The 13,777-nt window shown below is 40.0% G+C and overlaps 2 protein-coding genes across 7 annotated transcripts; both read right to left on the bottom strand.

The window, feature by feature from the left end:
• Positions 1 to 82: 82 nt before the first annotated feature.
• LOC124300644 (uncharacterized) lies at positions 83 to 10,021 on the bottom strand. 6 transcript variants are annotated; one of them, XM_046754941.1, is made up of 5 exons: positions 2,055 to 2,236; positions 1,461 to 1,745; positions 1,081 to 1,156; positions 771 to 939; positions 83 to 678 (listed from the first exon to the last, which is right to left on the bottom strand). In XM_046754941.1, exons 1-5 carry the CDS (start codon positions 2,196 to 2,198, stop codon positions 513 to 515), a joined length of 840 nt encoding a protein of 279 aa, XP_046610897.1. In that variant the 5' UTR covers positions 2,199 to 2,236; the 3' UTR covers positions 83 to 512. The 6 variants fall into 6 exon arrangements, 1 of the variants encoding a protein (XP_046610897.1); XR_006907269.1 differs by lacking the exons at positions 83 to 678; positions 771 to 939; positions 1,081 to 1,156; positions 1,461 to 1,745; positions 2,055 to 2,236 and adding exons at positions 7,995 to 8,084; positions 8,319 to 8,457; positions 8,521 to 8,641; positions 8,758 to 8,871; positions 9,466 to 10,021; XR_006907272.1 differs by lacking the exons at positions 771 to 939; positions 1,081 to 1,156; positions 1,461 to 1,745; positions 2,055 to 2,236 and adding exons at positions 8,521 to 8,641; positions 8,758 to 8,871; positions 9,466 to 10,015 and having other exon boundaries at positions 602 to 678.
• LOC124299511 (uncharacterized) lies at positions 3,673 to 6,581 on the bottom strand. Its single transcript, XM_046752766.1, has 3 exons — positions 5,060 to 6,581; positions 3,959 to 4,924; positions 3,673 to 3,878 (listed from the first exon to the last, which is right to left on the bottom strand). The coding sequence occupies exons 1-3, from the start codon at positions 6,579 to 6,581 to the stop codon at positions 3,673 to 3,675; spliced, it is 2,694 nt and encodes an 897-aa protein (XP_046608722.1).
• Positions 10,022 to 13,777: the final 3,756 nt, after the last annotated feature.

The following is a 13,777-nucleotide window of genomic DNA, read 5'->3' as shown; positions in this document are numbered from 1 at the left end:
TGTAGACTCCAACAATCCAACTGATGTTAATGATAAATTTAAAAACTCTATCTCTATACACTGTAAAAAATTTTGAGGGTAAATTTACCCGTGTGGGTGGTGCAACGCCTTGTTACCTAGTCTGGGTAGAGAAATATGCCTACCCATGGGTATGTAGTTTTATTTTTTTTTTGGGTCGATAAATTTACGTAGTATGTGGGGACATAAATCAAGATTATCCTCGTTGAAGGGTAAAAATAACTCCGAGGTGAACAGAGTGGATTTTACAACCCGTGTAGGTAAATTCAATCTGCGTGATAGGTGATTTGAACTACCCGCATCAACAAATTTATGGCATTAGAAATGAATTAGTGATAGCAAATGATACATTTATTTCAAACTTATGATATTTTTCTTCGGTAGTGTTTAGGTACAGATTTACATGCTTAACCTAGGACGTAAACTATATGAATGCTATATTTATTTGGTAGTTGTTGAGTATATACATTTATATGCTCAAAATACCCTATAATCTAAATACCCCACAAGCTCCGATAATTATCAAAATCCCGCATTAACGTTTTGAATTGTGGAGAAATCATTGGTGGATTTTTGAACAACACTCCTTTTGCTGACTTTCTTCTTTCCACCCTGCTACTACTCTTTGTAGTTTCATCTCCCTTGATGTCGTAGATAGCCCTATTCATAGAGGATATACAATTTTGAATCTGACAATCTTCTTGATGGGAATTTTCCTGTCGAATGACCGAATAAAAATGAAAATCTCTGACCTTTGGAAGAATTCAAGCAGGCCACCAACTTCTTGTGGGTAGGTGATTTTGAATACAAAGTAAGCCATGAAAGTCAGCATGAGAGCTTTGAATGGGGAGATCTTTTCAGGGCTGATACATCTCTTTTCGACGACGACATAGCACTTCGGGTTGTTCATCAGATCAGATCCTTGAAAAGAGAAAGTTTTCAATACTTCCAAGGAATATTTCCGATATCCCTTGCTATGAAATGTACTGTAGATATTATTTGAAGAGAAACAGCTGAAAGTACATAATTGTAGAAGGTGAAGCATAGTCGAAGTAAAATTACCAAGGACGGCTACTATAGGCTTTCCGCTATCAGGCAATTTCGACGAAGCCTGGATTTCATCAAAGCTAGTAGTTTCCTGTCCAACAAAGTACCATTGTGAAAATCAAAGTACCAATACCAATCTTTTTGAGAATTAACCCTACATTTTCATGTGCGCAGTATTTTATCAGAGAAAGTAAACAAAGACTTATGTCAATGAACATCATATTTTCTTGGCAGAAGATGCTCTAAAAGCGTAACAAAGTACTGTATATCGAAGATACAAGATACTCTTGCAGCAAAGCTCACAACTGCACACAAAATTTGCATAGGTATTACAGAAAAGAGTTGTTTTTATTACATACTTTATCAAAAACTGTTGGGAGCAGTTCTGTACGTACCTCGAAGAAAATAAAAATCTTGGTCATGTCTTGCTGCATCCTTTCACCAAGACACATAGTCATAGCAATTCGTTGCAAATCTGTAGTAGGCTGCTGCTTATCAAAGCGCTTCAGAATTTCGAGTATATTGTTTGTAGCAATACCCAATTTGCCCTTCCTTGTTTTGCTACTGTCTGCCCTCAAAAATTGCAACATTTTTGAAACGATTTCGTTCAAGTTATCTCCAACCTTCACCTGTTCAATCTCTGGGATAAGAGTAAAGAAATGTTGTTTCAAAACGGCGAACTGTAATCAAAGGACAAAAAAAATACTACTCTGAAATTTACAAACAAAAATTGGGTAAGAACCGTGAAAAGTGTAATAGTATTTCAAATTCTACATGATATGTACATAGTTTCAGTAATAAATAACATGCAAAGCAGATTCTTATTCTAGAACCCAATCAAAAGTTTGCCACACGTGACAGAATGCGTTTTTCCACCATACTCGGTTGGTCTAAAACACTTTCTCTGTTATGTTTGCTGATATTTATCTACAGAACATTAGCATTGATCATGTAAGCTACAACTTCAGTAGTATCTTGAAAAAACTTACATAGCCAATAAACGGCCAGAGTTTGATGATATCCTCCATGTTGAGACCTTGGGCGATGGAAGCACGTTGCGAGGGATATGTCTTAATCATGAATTGTATCACGAGTCGCATATCAATTTCCCCAGTTTCAGCCATTTGTTGCATCCGTTTTTGTTTTTCTTTCTGGCTATCCACAGTTTCATCCTCCGGCAGTTCATTGGGCAGGTCCATATCTTTAGTGATACCGAAATTTTCTCGAACTGAAAATCTCTTTCGGCTTGCCTTCTTTTCTGCAGGATCATCTGGATCATCCTCCACAAGGCTTTTTCTTTTATCATCAAGCTTTTTCATGTACGATGCGTGTGCATGAATTTGCGTGGCCAAGGAGTCAACCCCTACTTCATCATGCTTCAAAAAATCTAAAGCTCCTTCATAGTTTTTAATCAAGCCCGTTGCGATCCTTATGCACGTGTGTTTTGTTACAGGCCTATAAAATAAGCCAATAATTAGCAATCAACGATTCGGAGGTTGAAAAGTTGAATCATAGGAGATACCTGGAGACGGTAAGAAAATGAGAATGCACGGTTTACATAATTTATAAAAATTTGAGCATACATATGGCAATTTACGGGTGGATTGACTGCAAGCATTAAAAAAGGGTCAAAGTCTTACCGCATATTATCATATACTTCGTCCCCCACTCTCCTAACAAATTTTAGTCGATCAGAATTGCTTAATCTCTGTGATCCTGTTAATTTTTCCATAAACTGTTTTGAGAAAAGCTTGTTTGCATCAATAACTCGGCACATAGATACATTCTGAGTGCCAGATTCACTCGAATCTGCATCCTCTAAAGACGAAATACTATAATATAAACCTTACCGTAAACATTGCGAGCAAGTGGAATCTCGCAATTTGTAAGACTTGTGATAAATTGGACCAAAAACTAACACAGGGCTCAGAATATTTCAATCATAGTCAACATATGTACCTTTTAACAGTTCAGCTTCCAGACGGCGACATTGAATGGGTTTTATTACCCCAGAAAAATCTTTCTCCATATTTGTGACGAATTTTAGGTCTGACAGAGTTTTAATACCTAAGGTGAAGAGTCTTTCTAAAAGCACTGTTTTGTCTTCTGCAGTTTGCAGGTATGGAGTGAGCTTCTCAAGTATCATCTTCATGCTTGCATCTACTTGCATGGTATTATCATTATTTCCACTGTGGTTACGATCATTAATCTCGGTCCTACTGGTTGATGCACTATTTGACTTCTCAGTCGTTGCGTGGCCTAGGTCATTACTAAATTTCTCAACTCCATTTTGCTCATTTATTGGTCGATCATCATTTGTGCTGTACTCATCGACATCGCTATCCAGATCACTGGTGGTATTGTCAATGTTATCGACGGCACTCATCTAAACATAAAGAGACGATGAAAATTTGTCGAAAATGATAACATGCTGCTCTCTTAGCGAATGGTTAAGCTCAATATTCTACAGTACTACATGAAGCGTAAAGTGAAATAATCTGCTGCGACTACGTGAACCATGAATACAAATATTTGCGTATACCACGTATGTAAAAGTGCAAAAAGAGTACTGTATATATATAGAATACATTATAGGTATATCGTTGTTTAGGTAGCCCTTCCAGATGATGCAGTCTCAGATTTGCCGAGAAAAAATAAGTGTTTCAACACAATCACACGATTCGTTCCTCTTCGGTAGATTGAATAGGGGACGTAATCTGCGATCTCAGACAGAGATACAAGAATATAAGTACCAGTGTATTTCAGCTGATATAATTGAAGGTCTGGGTCTAGTAAGCCCTCATATTTCTTGCCTGCAAAAAAATATAGGTATACGTATGAAATCATATAAGACCATGCACACATAGATTCAAAGCACAAGGTATATACTCACCGACAGCGTATACAGCTTTCCCCCGTGTAAGAAATAGTATGATTTTACACAAATCAAGAACAGGGTGATCTTTAGTGTTGGCAACTAGAATCTTGCCCTTTTCGTATGCCGTGCCATGATAGGATAGCTTTTCACTGGCCGACATGGAGTTAGCGAACTCTTGGCCAAATGCATTCAAAACACACTGTAAAGCTCCATCCTCAAGAACGCATTGCCGAAAGGGCAAATCATCTTTTAACACTGGGTAATTATTGAACAGATTATTGATTGAGAGAGAACTTTGCAGCAGTTGATGTGACAAGGTAAGGGATTTTGTGATATTCTTGAAATTTTTCTGACTTCGTACAGCAGGTTTGAAAAATGTATGTTTTGATTCAAATCTGAGAGTAGAGAGTCTCATAAGTGGTCCGAAAATTGAGATGAGTTTGGGATAATGCTCCAAAAAATGATGTTTTGGTCGCAGTTTCATGCTTGGAAAATTGATCTTCCTCAGATGTAGATATTGTTGAATTTGATTATGAAGATCGGGCAGTATATTTGACGATATCTTAGGTGAAGTAATCATTTGCAAGATTTCTATGAGCAAAAGAACCATCCTCCACACAGGATCTTTCTTATTTGTAACTGCGTCACCGATCAGCATGGGCAAAAACCTGATAAGCACCCAGTTTTGCACTGCTTGTCCTCCTAATGTTTTACTTCTTTCACCAATCTTTGAAGGTCTATCACGACTCTCGTCTCCAACGAATGAAAAAGACGCAATTTTACGATTGAGTGATTCAATGGTGAATTTGTATTTTTTGGATAGATAGGTCACGGCTAATTTTGCGTCATGTGCACCCAAACCCTCCAATATATCATGTGGAAGACAAGGTGGTGTCGCTCCGACAACATGATAATGTGTGAGTTTGTTGAATTGAGAGTCAGCAACGATACCTTTTACACCCTCTGGTCGATTCACAAGCCCTGCGACGCACATATTATAAGCTTCTTTTGTACGCATAGGTGCTACAAATGGCAGCTCCCGATCTTCTTCTTCGACATCATTTTCAATATTTCTTATACTTCTTTCTTCCACTTCTTCTTCTTCGCTCAAATCACAATCGACAGGGCGAGGCACTCTTTGAGTTTCATCATTTTCAGAACCTTCTTCCTCTGTAGAACTGGTATAACAACTGATTTCACTTTCACTACTGCTGGCCTCACTTTCAACATCAGATTGCGGATTATTAGAATTACCTGCACTCACTCGATTCATTCTTGAGAACCACTCATCACGACTTTCTTCACAATATCTGCAAAAATATTTTGCGGTACTAAAGTTTTCAACGAAGCCACTGACTGTGTGAGTGCCAAGATTATCACCCAACAGTACAAGGATATTGACTTTCAAATTTTGCCCTCGTATTTCAAGACCATGGTCTTCAAGTTTTTTCAATTCATCAATTAGAGGTTTCAGTACACGTGGCAAACCAAAGTAGGCCACATCAGTTTCTCTGCAGAGCAAAATCAGCTGCAGCGGGTCAACGGACGACCGACTCCAGGGATGCAGATTGGCCAATGTATAATAATAAGCGGTGAGTTTGTAAACACCTTTTCCAGATCCTAGTGGGTTCACTATTTCCATGTCATCTTGGTATATAATTAATTGAATACTGCTTGGATCGGAGGAAAACACTGGATGAGTCTGAAAAAGGGAGCCATCCTCGATATCCGTTAGCACATGTGATCGTGTCACTTCCTTATTCTTCCTTTCAGTGTACTGTTCATAAACTGATGTATCATCGAAGAAAGCTTTCAAGGTTTTTTCAATCGATACATAATGATATTTTCTCTGTATATTATTTTGATTCAGACCTAGATTATACGATATGGGATTCACAAACTCAAATAATTTCGTATACTGCTGACGCCTCATATATCGAGAGCGCATTGGACCATCAGCACTATGTAATCGAATCAAAGTATCTTCGGAAAAAATACTTTCTATCAGAGGCTTCAGTGGATCACAGTCAATTCCAAACGATGTAAGTTTTGAAAGTAACTTTGTACTTAATAATCCCAATGAATGTTTTAGCAGCAAATGGTAATCGTTGATGATATAATCAAGAGTTGAATCAGGAATATGGAACTTGGATGTCAAAGTAAGATAAATGTGCACAAATTTATTGAAAAGTATTTCTTCTGAGTTGAAATCAGCTTCAATACCGCCGCCATCATTTGGAACTTGAGTGTCCTGGGCTTCAATTCCCTGAGAGTAAAAACTAAGTGCACCACTGCAGGGTTCTTGATGCGTGTATTGAGATAGATCATTATCAGTAGTTGCAGTAGGATTTGCAGAAGTTTCAGGAAGAGTGGCTGATTTATGATATCTGAACCGATGTGATCGTAGAGTACTTTTGGAAGTGCATTTATAAGAACATGATGGATGGGGGCACTGAATGAGCAATTCGGAATCTGAAGGATCTTGAGAGGACAGTTGCTGATGCTCCGTTGCAGCTACAGGGTTGTTCGTTCGCTCTACGTTGAGTTGAGTTATAGGTCTAGTGTGGTTTATATTGATGTGTTGAATATAACGCTCCAAAGAGTGGAATTGTGCGTAACAGTCCATGGCACCACACATCATTAACGAATGAGCTGATACTTTATGGCACAGGTTGAAATGTGCTCCAAAATTCTGTGCCATTGACGTTTTGAAGGAGCATAGTTTACACGTTAAGTCCATCGTTGCACCATTCAGGTAACTGCGAAAGAAAAACTTCGCGTTAAATTATTATTCTCTGCTTCAGTATTCTCACAACCAGACCTAACCTTACTAAACACTATCATCAAATAAAGTCTTTTCACATGGCAGTGATTGAAACAATAAAAAATGGTGAAAATGGTAACGCTAGAACTGTATGACTGCATCTCCTGTTTGGGGTATAGTAAACTAAATAAGCTCCCTGTGTAAAAATGGTTTACATATGATTAAATGCAAAACATATACAGTTATATACACCTACATATAATATATAACTTTATATAGGTCTATACAATCGCATCATGTAATTGTATAGATCTATATAAAGTCATATATTATATGTAGTTGTGTACAATAATTATACATGATCCACATATAGTTATATATAGTTAAATAAAGTTGTATATAGTTGTATATGATGGTAGATGTTTTTATATATATACCAGGAGTAACACTGGATGCGGGCCGATCCGTTTACCAAAGATGGCGGCGGCGTGGCCGTAGACTGCCAGTGATTCCCAGTTTTCTGACCCGCACAGAGAGGATTTTCAACCATGTTTCATTCAAGCTACAGAAGAAACAGAGAAAGATGGCATTCTTCGTCGAAGAGTCGACGGAGAGTTCTTAGCCTCAAGTCTACGGAGACTAGATTCTTCGCCTCAAGTCTACAGAGAGGAAATTCTCTGACGACGCCTCAATTCTTTGTGAAAGAGTTGCCGGAGAATTTCCTCTTGGTAAACTTGAGGCGAAGAATCTAGTCTCCGTAGACTTGAGGCGTAGACAGAGAATTTCCTCTCCGTAGACTTGAGGCGTCGACAGAGAATTTCCTCTCCATAGACTTGACGTGGAGAATCTCATCTCTGTAGACTTGAGGCTAAGAACTCTCCGTCGACTCTTCCACAAAGAATTCCATCTTTCTCTGTTTCTTCTGTAGCTTGAATGAGGCATGGTTGAAACCCCTCTCTGTGCGGGTCTGAAAACTGGGAACTACTGGCAGTTTACGGCCACGCAGCCGCCATCTTTGGTGAACGGATCGGCCCTGATCCAGTGTTACTCACGGTAAAGTCATATATAAAGCATTTTTACCTGAATCCGTAAGTTTAAAAATATCTGGTCAACATAGAGATTATTTCTAAGCCGAAGGCATGGGCTGCTGAGGGCTATTTCAATATGGCGAAAGGTTTTTCCAAGTTCACTGGAGGCTAAAGAGCTCGTCAAACAATTTTTACCTGATACTATGAGCATGATTGAGTATTAAGATTCTATTTGGGATTTCATTAAGTGCTCTGATTTGCTATTTTACCATTCTCTTGCACTTTCATTATTTTGACTATCGCATAGCCTTCGATAATGTATTTTGGTTATCATACAGGTATTCTATACCTGTGAAATGTAATTTTTTAGCATGCTCACTCTTATTTCAATTATGTGATACCATAATAGCAGAATATAATGACAGACTCAATCCCAAAAAGGAGTATAAAGTATTGTCGCCCCTGCCAAATGTTCATTCATCTGCCGCTTCATAATACTATAACTTGAGGCTCGCTGGGAGTACCAAGGCCCATTATAATGTATATGGTATAACTGACTGCAAGTTGTAGCCTGGGAGATTACCTCATAAAAGTCCTGTTCAAATTGATGAGCCGGAGAGATGGTACGTGCTTGTGAGTCATTCAAGCAGAAGATGAGTTGTGGCTTAGCATAGTTAGCTTAAGTCTGATCGAAACAGAAGCTTTCAGAAAATCATGGATATCTAAATAGACCATTGGGATGAATGTCATATTATTAATTTTTTAGTTTGGAGCTTAGTACTTACTTGGCTTAAACGAAGGCGTGGTTTGAAAGATAAGAGTCAATGGTCAGCGCAGTAAGCTGGAACGGTTCAAAGGAAGTGCAACGTGCAAGATTACGAATCATTGTCGGCATAGCATGGCAACCTAGGGAATATTTAGAAACTCAGAGTCAAGCGTTTTAATGCAAACTATGAAAATCTGCCGAAACCTTTGGTTAGGGAGACAGACGAATAACGCATCTGCCTGGTCTATGTACTTACTAAGGTCCTTCAATAAATCATAGTAAAATGATTTCACTCAATCAGAGGGTGCGGTCCGATGAGACAATCGCAAAACTCATTTCGCCAGATGGATCCGTATTCTTGCCCACGAACCTTTGTCCATGAAATTATTTGGATTTGCAAAATTTAAAATACGTATAAATTTATACTACATATTATTATTTGTCTCTATCACTTCTTAGTTCATTTGAATCTACAATATAAATTATGGAGAAAATCATGTTGAAAAAAAAAACAAGTAATTATTTGAAGAGATTAGTCCAGTTCTGATCTGAAGGTTATAAGATAATCGCAGTAATTTAATAAATCAATTGATGGGTTGGGTGAAATTATATACTGAAAAGTGACAACGAACAAGCGTAAAAGTTGATAAATATATTTACAAAAAAATGGCAACAAAACAATTTGACAATCAATAACAAAACACAGTCATCAATCAATGAGTAAATATTATACTTGATAGCTGTAACTTGGAAACAATACTCTGATCAGTATAAAAGAAAAAAAATTTGAAAAAAGAGAAGAACTCGACGATCAGGCTGAAGCAAGTACCTTCGAACCTAACCTTAAAAAGTTAGTTTGAGAACTACATACGTGAAATAGAAGCAAACTCCACCATCTACACCAAAACATGCGTTGCTACTCGTACCCCAAACCCCAAACGCAATGTCAATTGATATCACATACCTTTATTCTCTGATGAAAAATGCAAAAAATTCCACTTGATCCACTCCACCTACTTAACCGCACACACAACGCGGAAGCGTGTCTAAACGCTTCTTGCGTATCTCCCGTCTGCGATGGAAGCGCCATCTCAGACTACGCAAAACTCAGCATAACTTGGGTGGTCACAGAAAATTTTTCACATTCTCACTTGAAACTAAACTTGAATCTGAATTATTATGTTGCCAGAATACAACTGCTGTAAATTTCGTAACGAAAATCACATCCATTTAATTTATCTACCGAAAAGATCGTTCGCGAACGCCTAAGTTTTGCCGAATTTCAGTCGGTATGCGCGTCGCACACATTATTTTATCGGTGATGCAGATAGATAATTTTACCACTTTGGGTACGTTTAGCCAAAACGCATACCCAAATGCTGAATTTACAGTTCGGCACCAAAATTTATCTGTCTGTATGCGAAAATTACGTATAACTTGGGTAGTAAAAAATGTCTGTATGGGTAGACGATCGATTGTAAAAGACCAGTGGGGAGGTAAAACTGATTTACAGTTGAATGATGAAAAATTACCTACCCATGTGACGGTTAAATTAACCCTTATTTTTTACAGTGTAGGTAGAGTCTGAGCGCAAGCAATATTACCCAGTATGGACACTTCCGCGAAACTTGTTGAATTAATTCGCTATTATCCACAAGCCACAGCAGAGCGTGAGAGAGATACTTCCTCGTATTATCGAAATCACCGCTAATATATTAGCGATATAAGTATTTGCGAAATAAAAGCGTCAGCAAAAGAAATATCGTACACAAAAAGAAACAAAACAAAAAAACAACAAAAAAAAGACAGGCTGAAAGAAAGAAAAAGAGGAAAAAAAATATTGTTGCACCAGCAACAAAAAAAAAATTCAACCGCAATGCTAAAAATCCGTCGTTGAAACACACAAAAAAAAAAATTTTCGAAACCGCAGAAGACAAGAGAAAAACAAAAAGAAATCAGAAATCAAAAACAATAACAAAAGAAAATAAAAATGACACAAGCAAGAGACAGGCGATAAAGGCAAGCGATCTTATTCGTATTATTAGAAATGGAAGGTGCGGATATACGCGGTGTACTTTCCCGTCACCCGGTGTGTTCGTCAACTCGTAGCCTGAGTCGTAAATCGCAATTTTCGGTGTTATTCGCCACCCTTAGTATACAATTTTATTTTCTCGCTACGTATTCACAATTGTCTCACTGTACTCTAAACGTCAACACGCTTGGCCGAAGTGTCTCGCGACCTCTCTCTCCCGTATTCTCCGAACGCTGTTGTTTTCGTTCCGCGAGCGCTATCAGTTGCTAAGTCGAAATTTCCGAAACGCGCAATGCTACTATCTTACTCGAAAATTTACAGCGGAGATTTCGCGAAGGCCCCACGTTGGGCGCCAATTTGTGACGTGGATTTTTCCCGCTCCTCGGTCACTCGAAGAAAATGACCGAGAACTTACCGCGCGCACAATGAATCTGCGTCCACAATGTACCCCAGACCTAAAACTATATCGCCAAATTTGTTGGGCGCCTGGCGTGATTAACACGCCTCGAAATCGGTAATGCGAAATACCACGACCATATACTCGATAGCTCAGTACCACGGAGAGGGAAGGGGTAATTTTTGGGTAGAGAGAGATACAACACACGTGCCCTTTTGGATTTCAAAGCTCTAATGCTATCTATTGACAAATATGTGAAGCTTTACCTCGGATGATAACTTTCGGTTTTGGGGGTTTTGGCCAAGAATTCGAGCTTTCGGACCACTGTGGGACGATCGGAAAAACTTTTTTGAAATTCACGAAAGATGGCTGTTCTTTTAGGACTCGCATTCAAAAACGACGCAATGTTCTTAATGAAAGAATTAATTTCCTTCGGAATCACGGCATAAGCAGCACTTGCGTTTAATGCGAGGGAATGGCGGATGCATGGTATCGTAACGAGTTGAGGGATTTGTTCCGATAACAATTTACGAATCCCATCATCACCGACGCGTTATCGCTCGCGTAGCCAATTATGTTGGACAGTGGAATCTGTTTTTTACAAAATTCATTTTTCAACGATTTGAAAAGCTCATTGGCTGAGCAGTCAGCTGCATCTAAATGAATTCATTGTAAGAATTCAGTTTTCACAGCCAACGTATTTGGCTCAACGTACCGGACCATTACTGCCATCCATTTGTCGTTTGTGCAACCTGAAGTTTCGTCCAGATGCACAGAAAAACGATTTTCGCGTAAAATTTCGACAATTCGCTTGGTTTCAACTACGCCAACAACTTTATCAATAAGTTTTGTGGCTTTCGTTTTACCGACTTTCATGGCCTGTAGCACAGCAGGCTCTTTCCCTATCGTTTTAAATAATAATCTGCCGTAACCCGGGACCTAGTGCATGTGGGCCAAAAATTTAACCACTCGTCCATCGGGACTAGTTTAGACATTATCAAGTAATCTTATATTGAAGTTGCGCTTAAGGCTTTTTAATTACCATAATAATAATTATAAATTATTAATATTCATGCTTAAAATTATTTAATTATGAATTATTTTGCTGCAAAAAACCTGAAAACTTAAAAAAAAATTCGACGCGTGACGTCATATGCGAGTTTCTCAGGCTTCGCGCTAGTTTCATTTTTTTCCAAGCCTCGCTTTTGGCTTGGCTACTCACGCACGTGCTCAGCTTAGATGTGTTAGTACACATGCTGGCCGGTCGACGGGAGAATATTAACGCGTGAGGAGAAGCGATCTTCGGCCGCTCTCGACTATTTTCGAGTAGCGTCGTCACCGCCTGTTCACGGACACACTAGTTGTGATTGTGTGCGCTGTGGGTAGAGAGTCGGAGAGGTGGCAACTTCTACCCACGATCTGGCTGCACTGGTGACGACTTCGCGAGGGGGCCTGTCGTCAGCTGGGCGACGGGGGGGGGGCTACGGCTCGCCGGCCACCGACGGGAATCTTTGGGTTCCCTCGCGGCAGAGCTCTCCGTTGACGCTCTCTCCGTAGTCTCGTGTGAGGCCCTCCTTTCGTCGCGATCCACCGCGATTGCCATCCGGTAACGTCGTTCGAATTTGCTGCTGATCCCCTGTCTGAGGCCGCATTTACTCGCCACCCAAAAAAAAATAAACAAAAATCCTGAAAAGTCTTAATCGCTAGACCGACTATGGTCCCCTCTCAGAGTCTCGGATGCGTGATCGTTGTCCTGGCGCTCTCTTTCGAAATGAGCCGCGGTCTGCTCCGCGGGCTCCCTAATTTTGGGCTCTGTCTAGGGTTCGGGGAGCCGTATGGAACGAGCCGTGAAAATGCCACGTTACAATATATGAAAGAAAATTTTTAATTTCTTTCAGATTTTTATTTTGAGCGAAGAAAGTCACGGGCCAGCAAGGTCACTCAGGGCTCAGAATAAAAATTTGCAAAAATGAGAAATTTGAAAAAAAATATATTTCAAGCTGATCTACGACCATCCAACATTGAAATTCCAAAAAAAGCCATCTAACGACCACCCTTGTGTACATAGTAAAACGACAGTAATTTTCAGACGAACGGTAAAATCGCTAACCCGCGTACGCAAAATCGTGAGAGTTGTGAAAGAATATCCTGTATCAACTGTAACGTGGCATTTTTGATGCCCGTTACAAGGGGCTCCGTGAACCCTGGGCGGAACCAAAATTTAGGAATTTCCGAAATTGAATCGCGAAGTTTTTGCAAAAGAGCGCCAGGACTAGAGTCACGCATCCGAAACTACGAGAAGGGACACCTTAGCGAATAGCGTAGGATATTTCAGGTTTTTTTTTTTGTTTTTTCATTTTTCGAGCTACAACGGCATCAGGCAAGAAGTCGACACCGAATTCGAGGAAATTGCGAAGTGGCGGACGAGCGACAATTGCGAAGGAAGGATGTCGAGGCTGCGGAGGGGGAGCCGACGCAGATCCCCGCATCGCGGGAATCCAAGGTGGACGCGATTCCCGCTGGCGGCCGGCGCGCCGCAGCCTCTCCCCCTTCACCTTACCAACAATTGACCAGCGAACTTGCGACGGACCGACTAGCGACGAGGGAGCACCGCGCTCACCGTCAAGACGTCATGGAGCTGCGCGGAGGACGAAATTGCGACCTAGCTTGAAGTTCTGCGCAGCGATGCTATTAAAGGTGCGCGTCGAGTTGCGCGATCGACGAAATCGATGACGGATCGATTATTGCGTATTCTTGTGGGTATGACGTCACGTATGGGATGGCGTATCGAAATCCGTGTTGCGGCAGGTGGTAGGTTTTTAAAACCACTCTAGTTCTGGCGGTCGT

This window comes from Neodiprion virginianus, chromosome 3 (assembly GCF_021901495.1).
Source record: "Neodiprion virginianus isolate iyNeoVirg1 chromosome 3, iyNeoVirg1.1, whole genome shotgun sequence".
NCBI classification, from domain to species: domain Eukaryota; kingdom Metazoa; phylum Arthropoda; class Insecta; order Hymenoptera; family Diprionidae; genus Neodiprion; species Neodiprion virginianus.
This window is presented reverse-complemented; position numbering and strand designations above follow the sequence as displayed.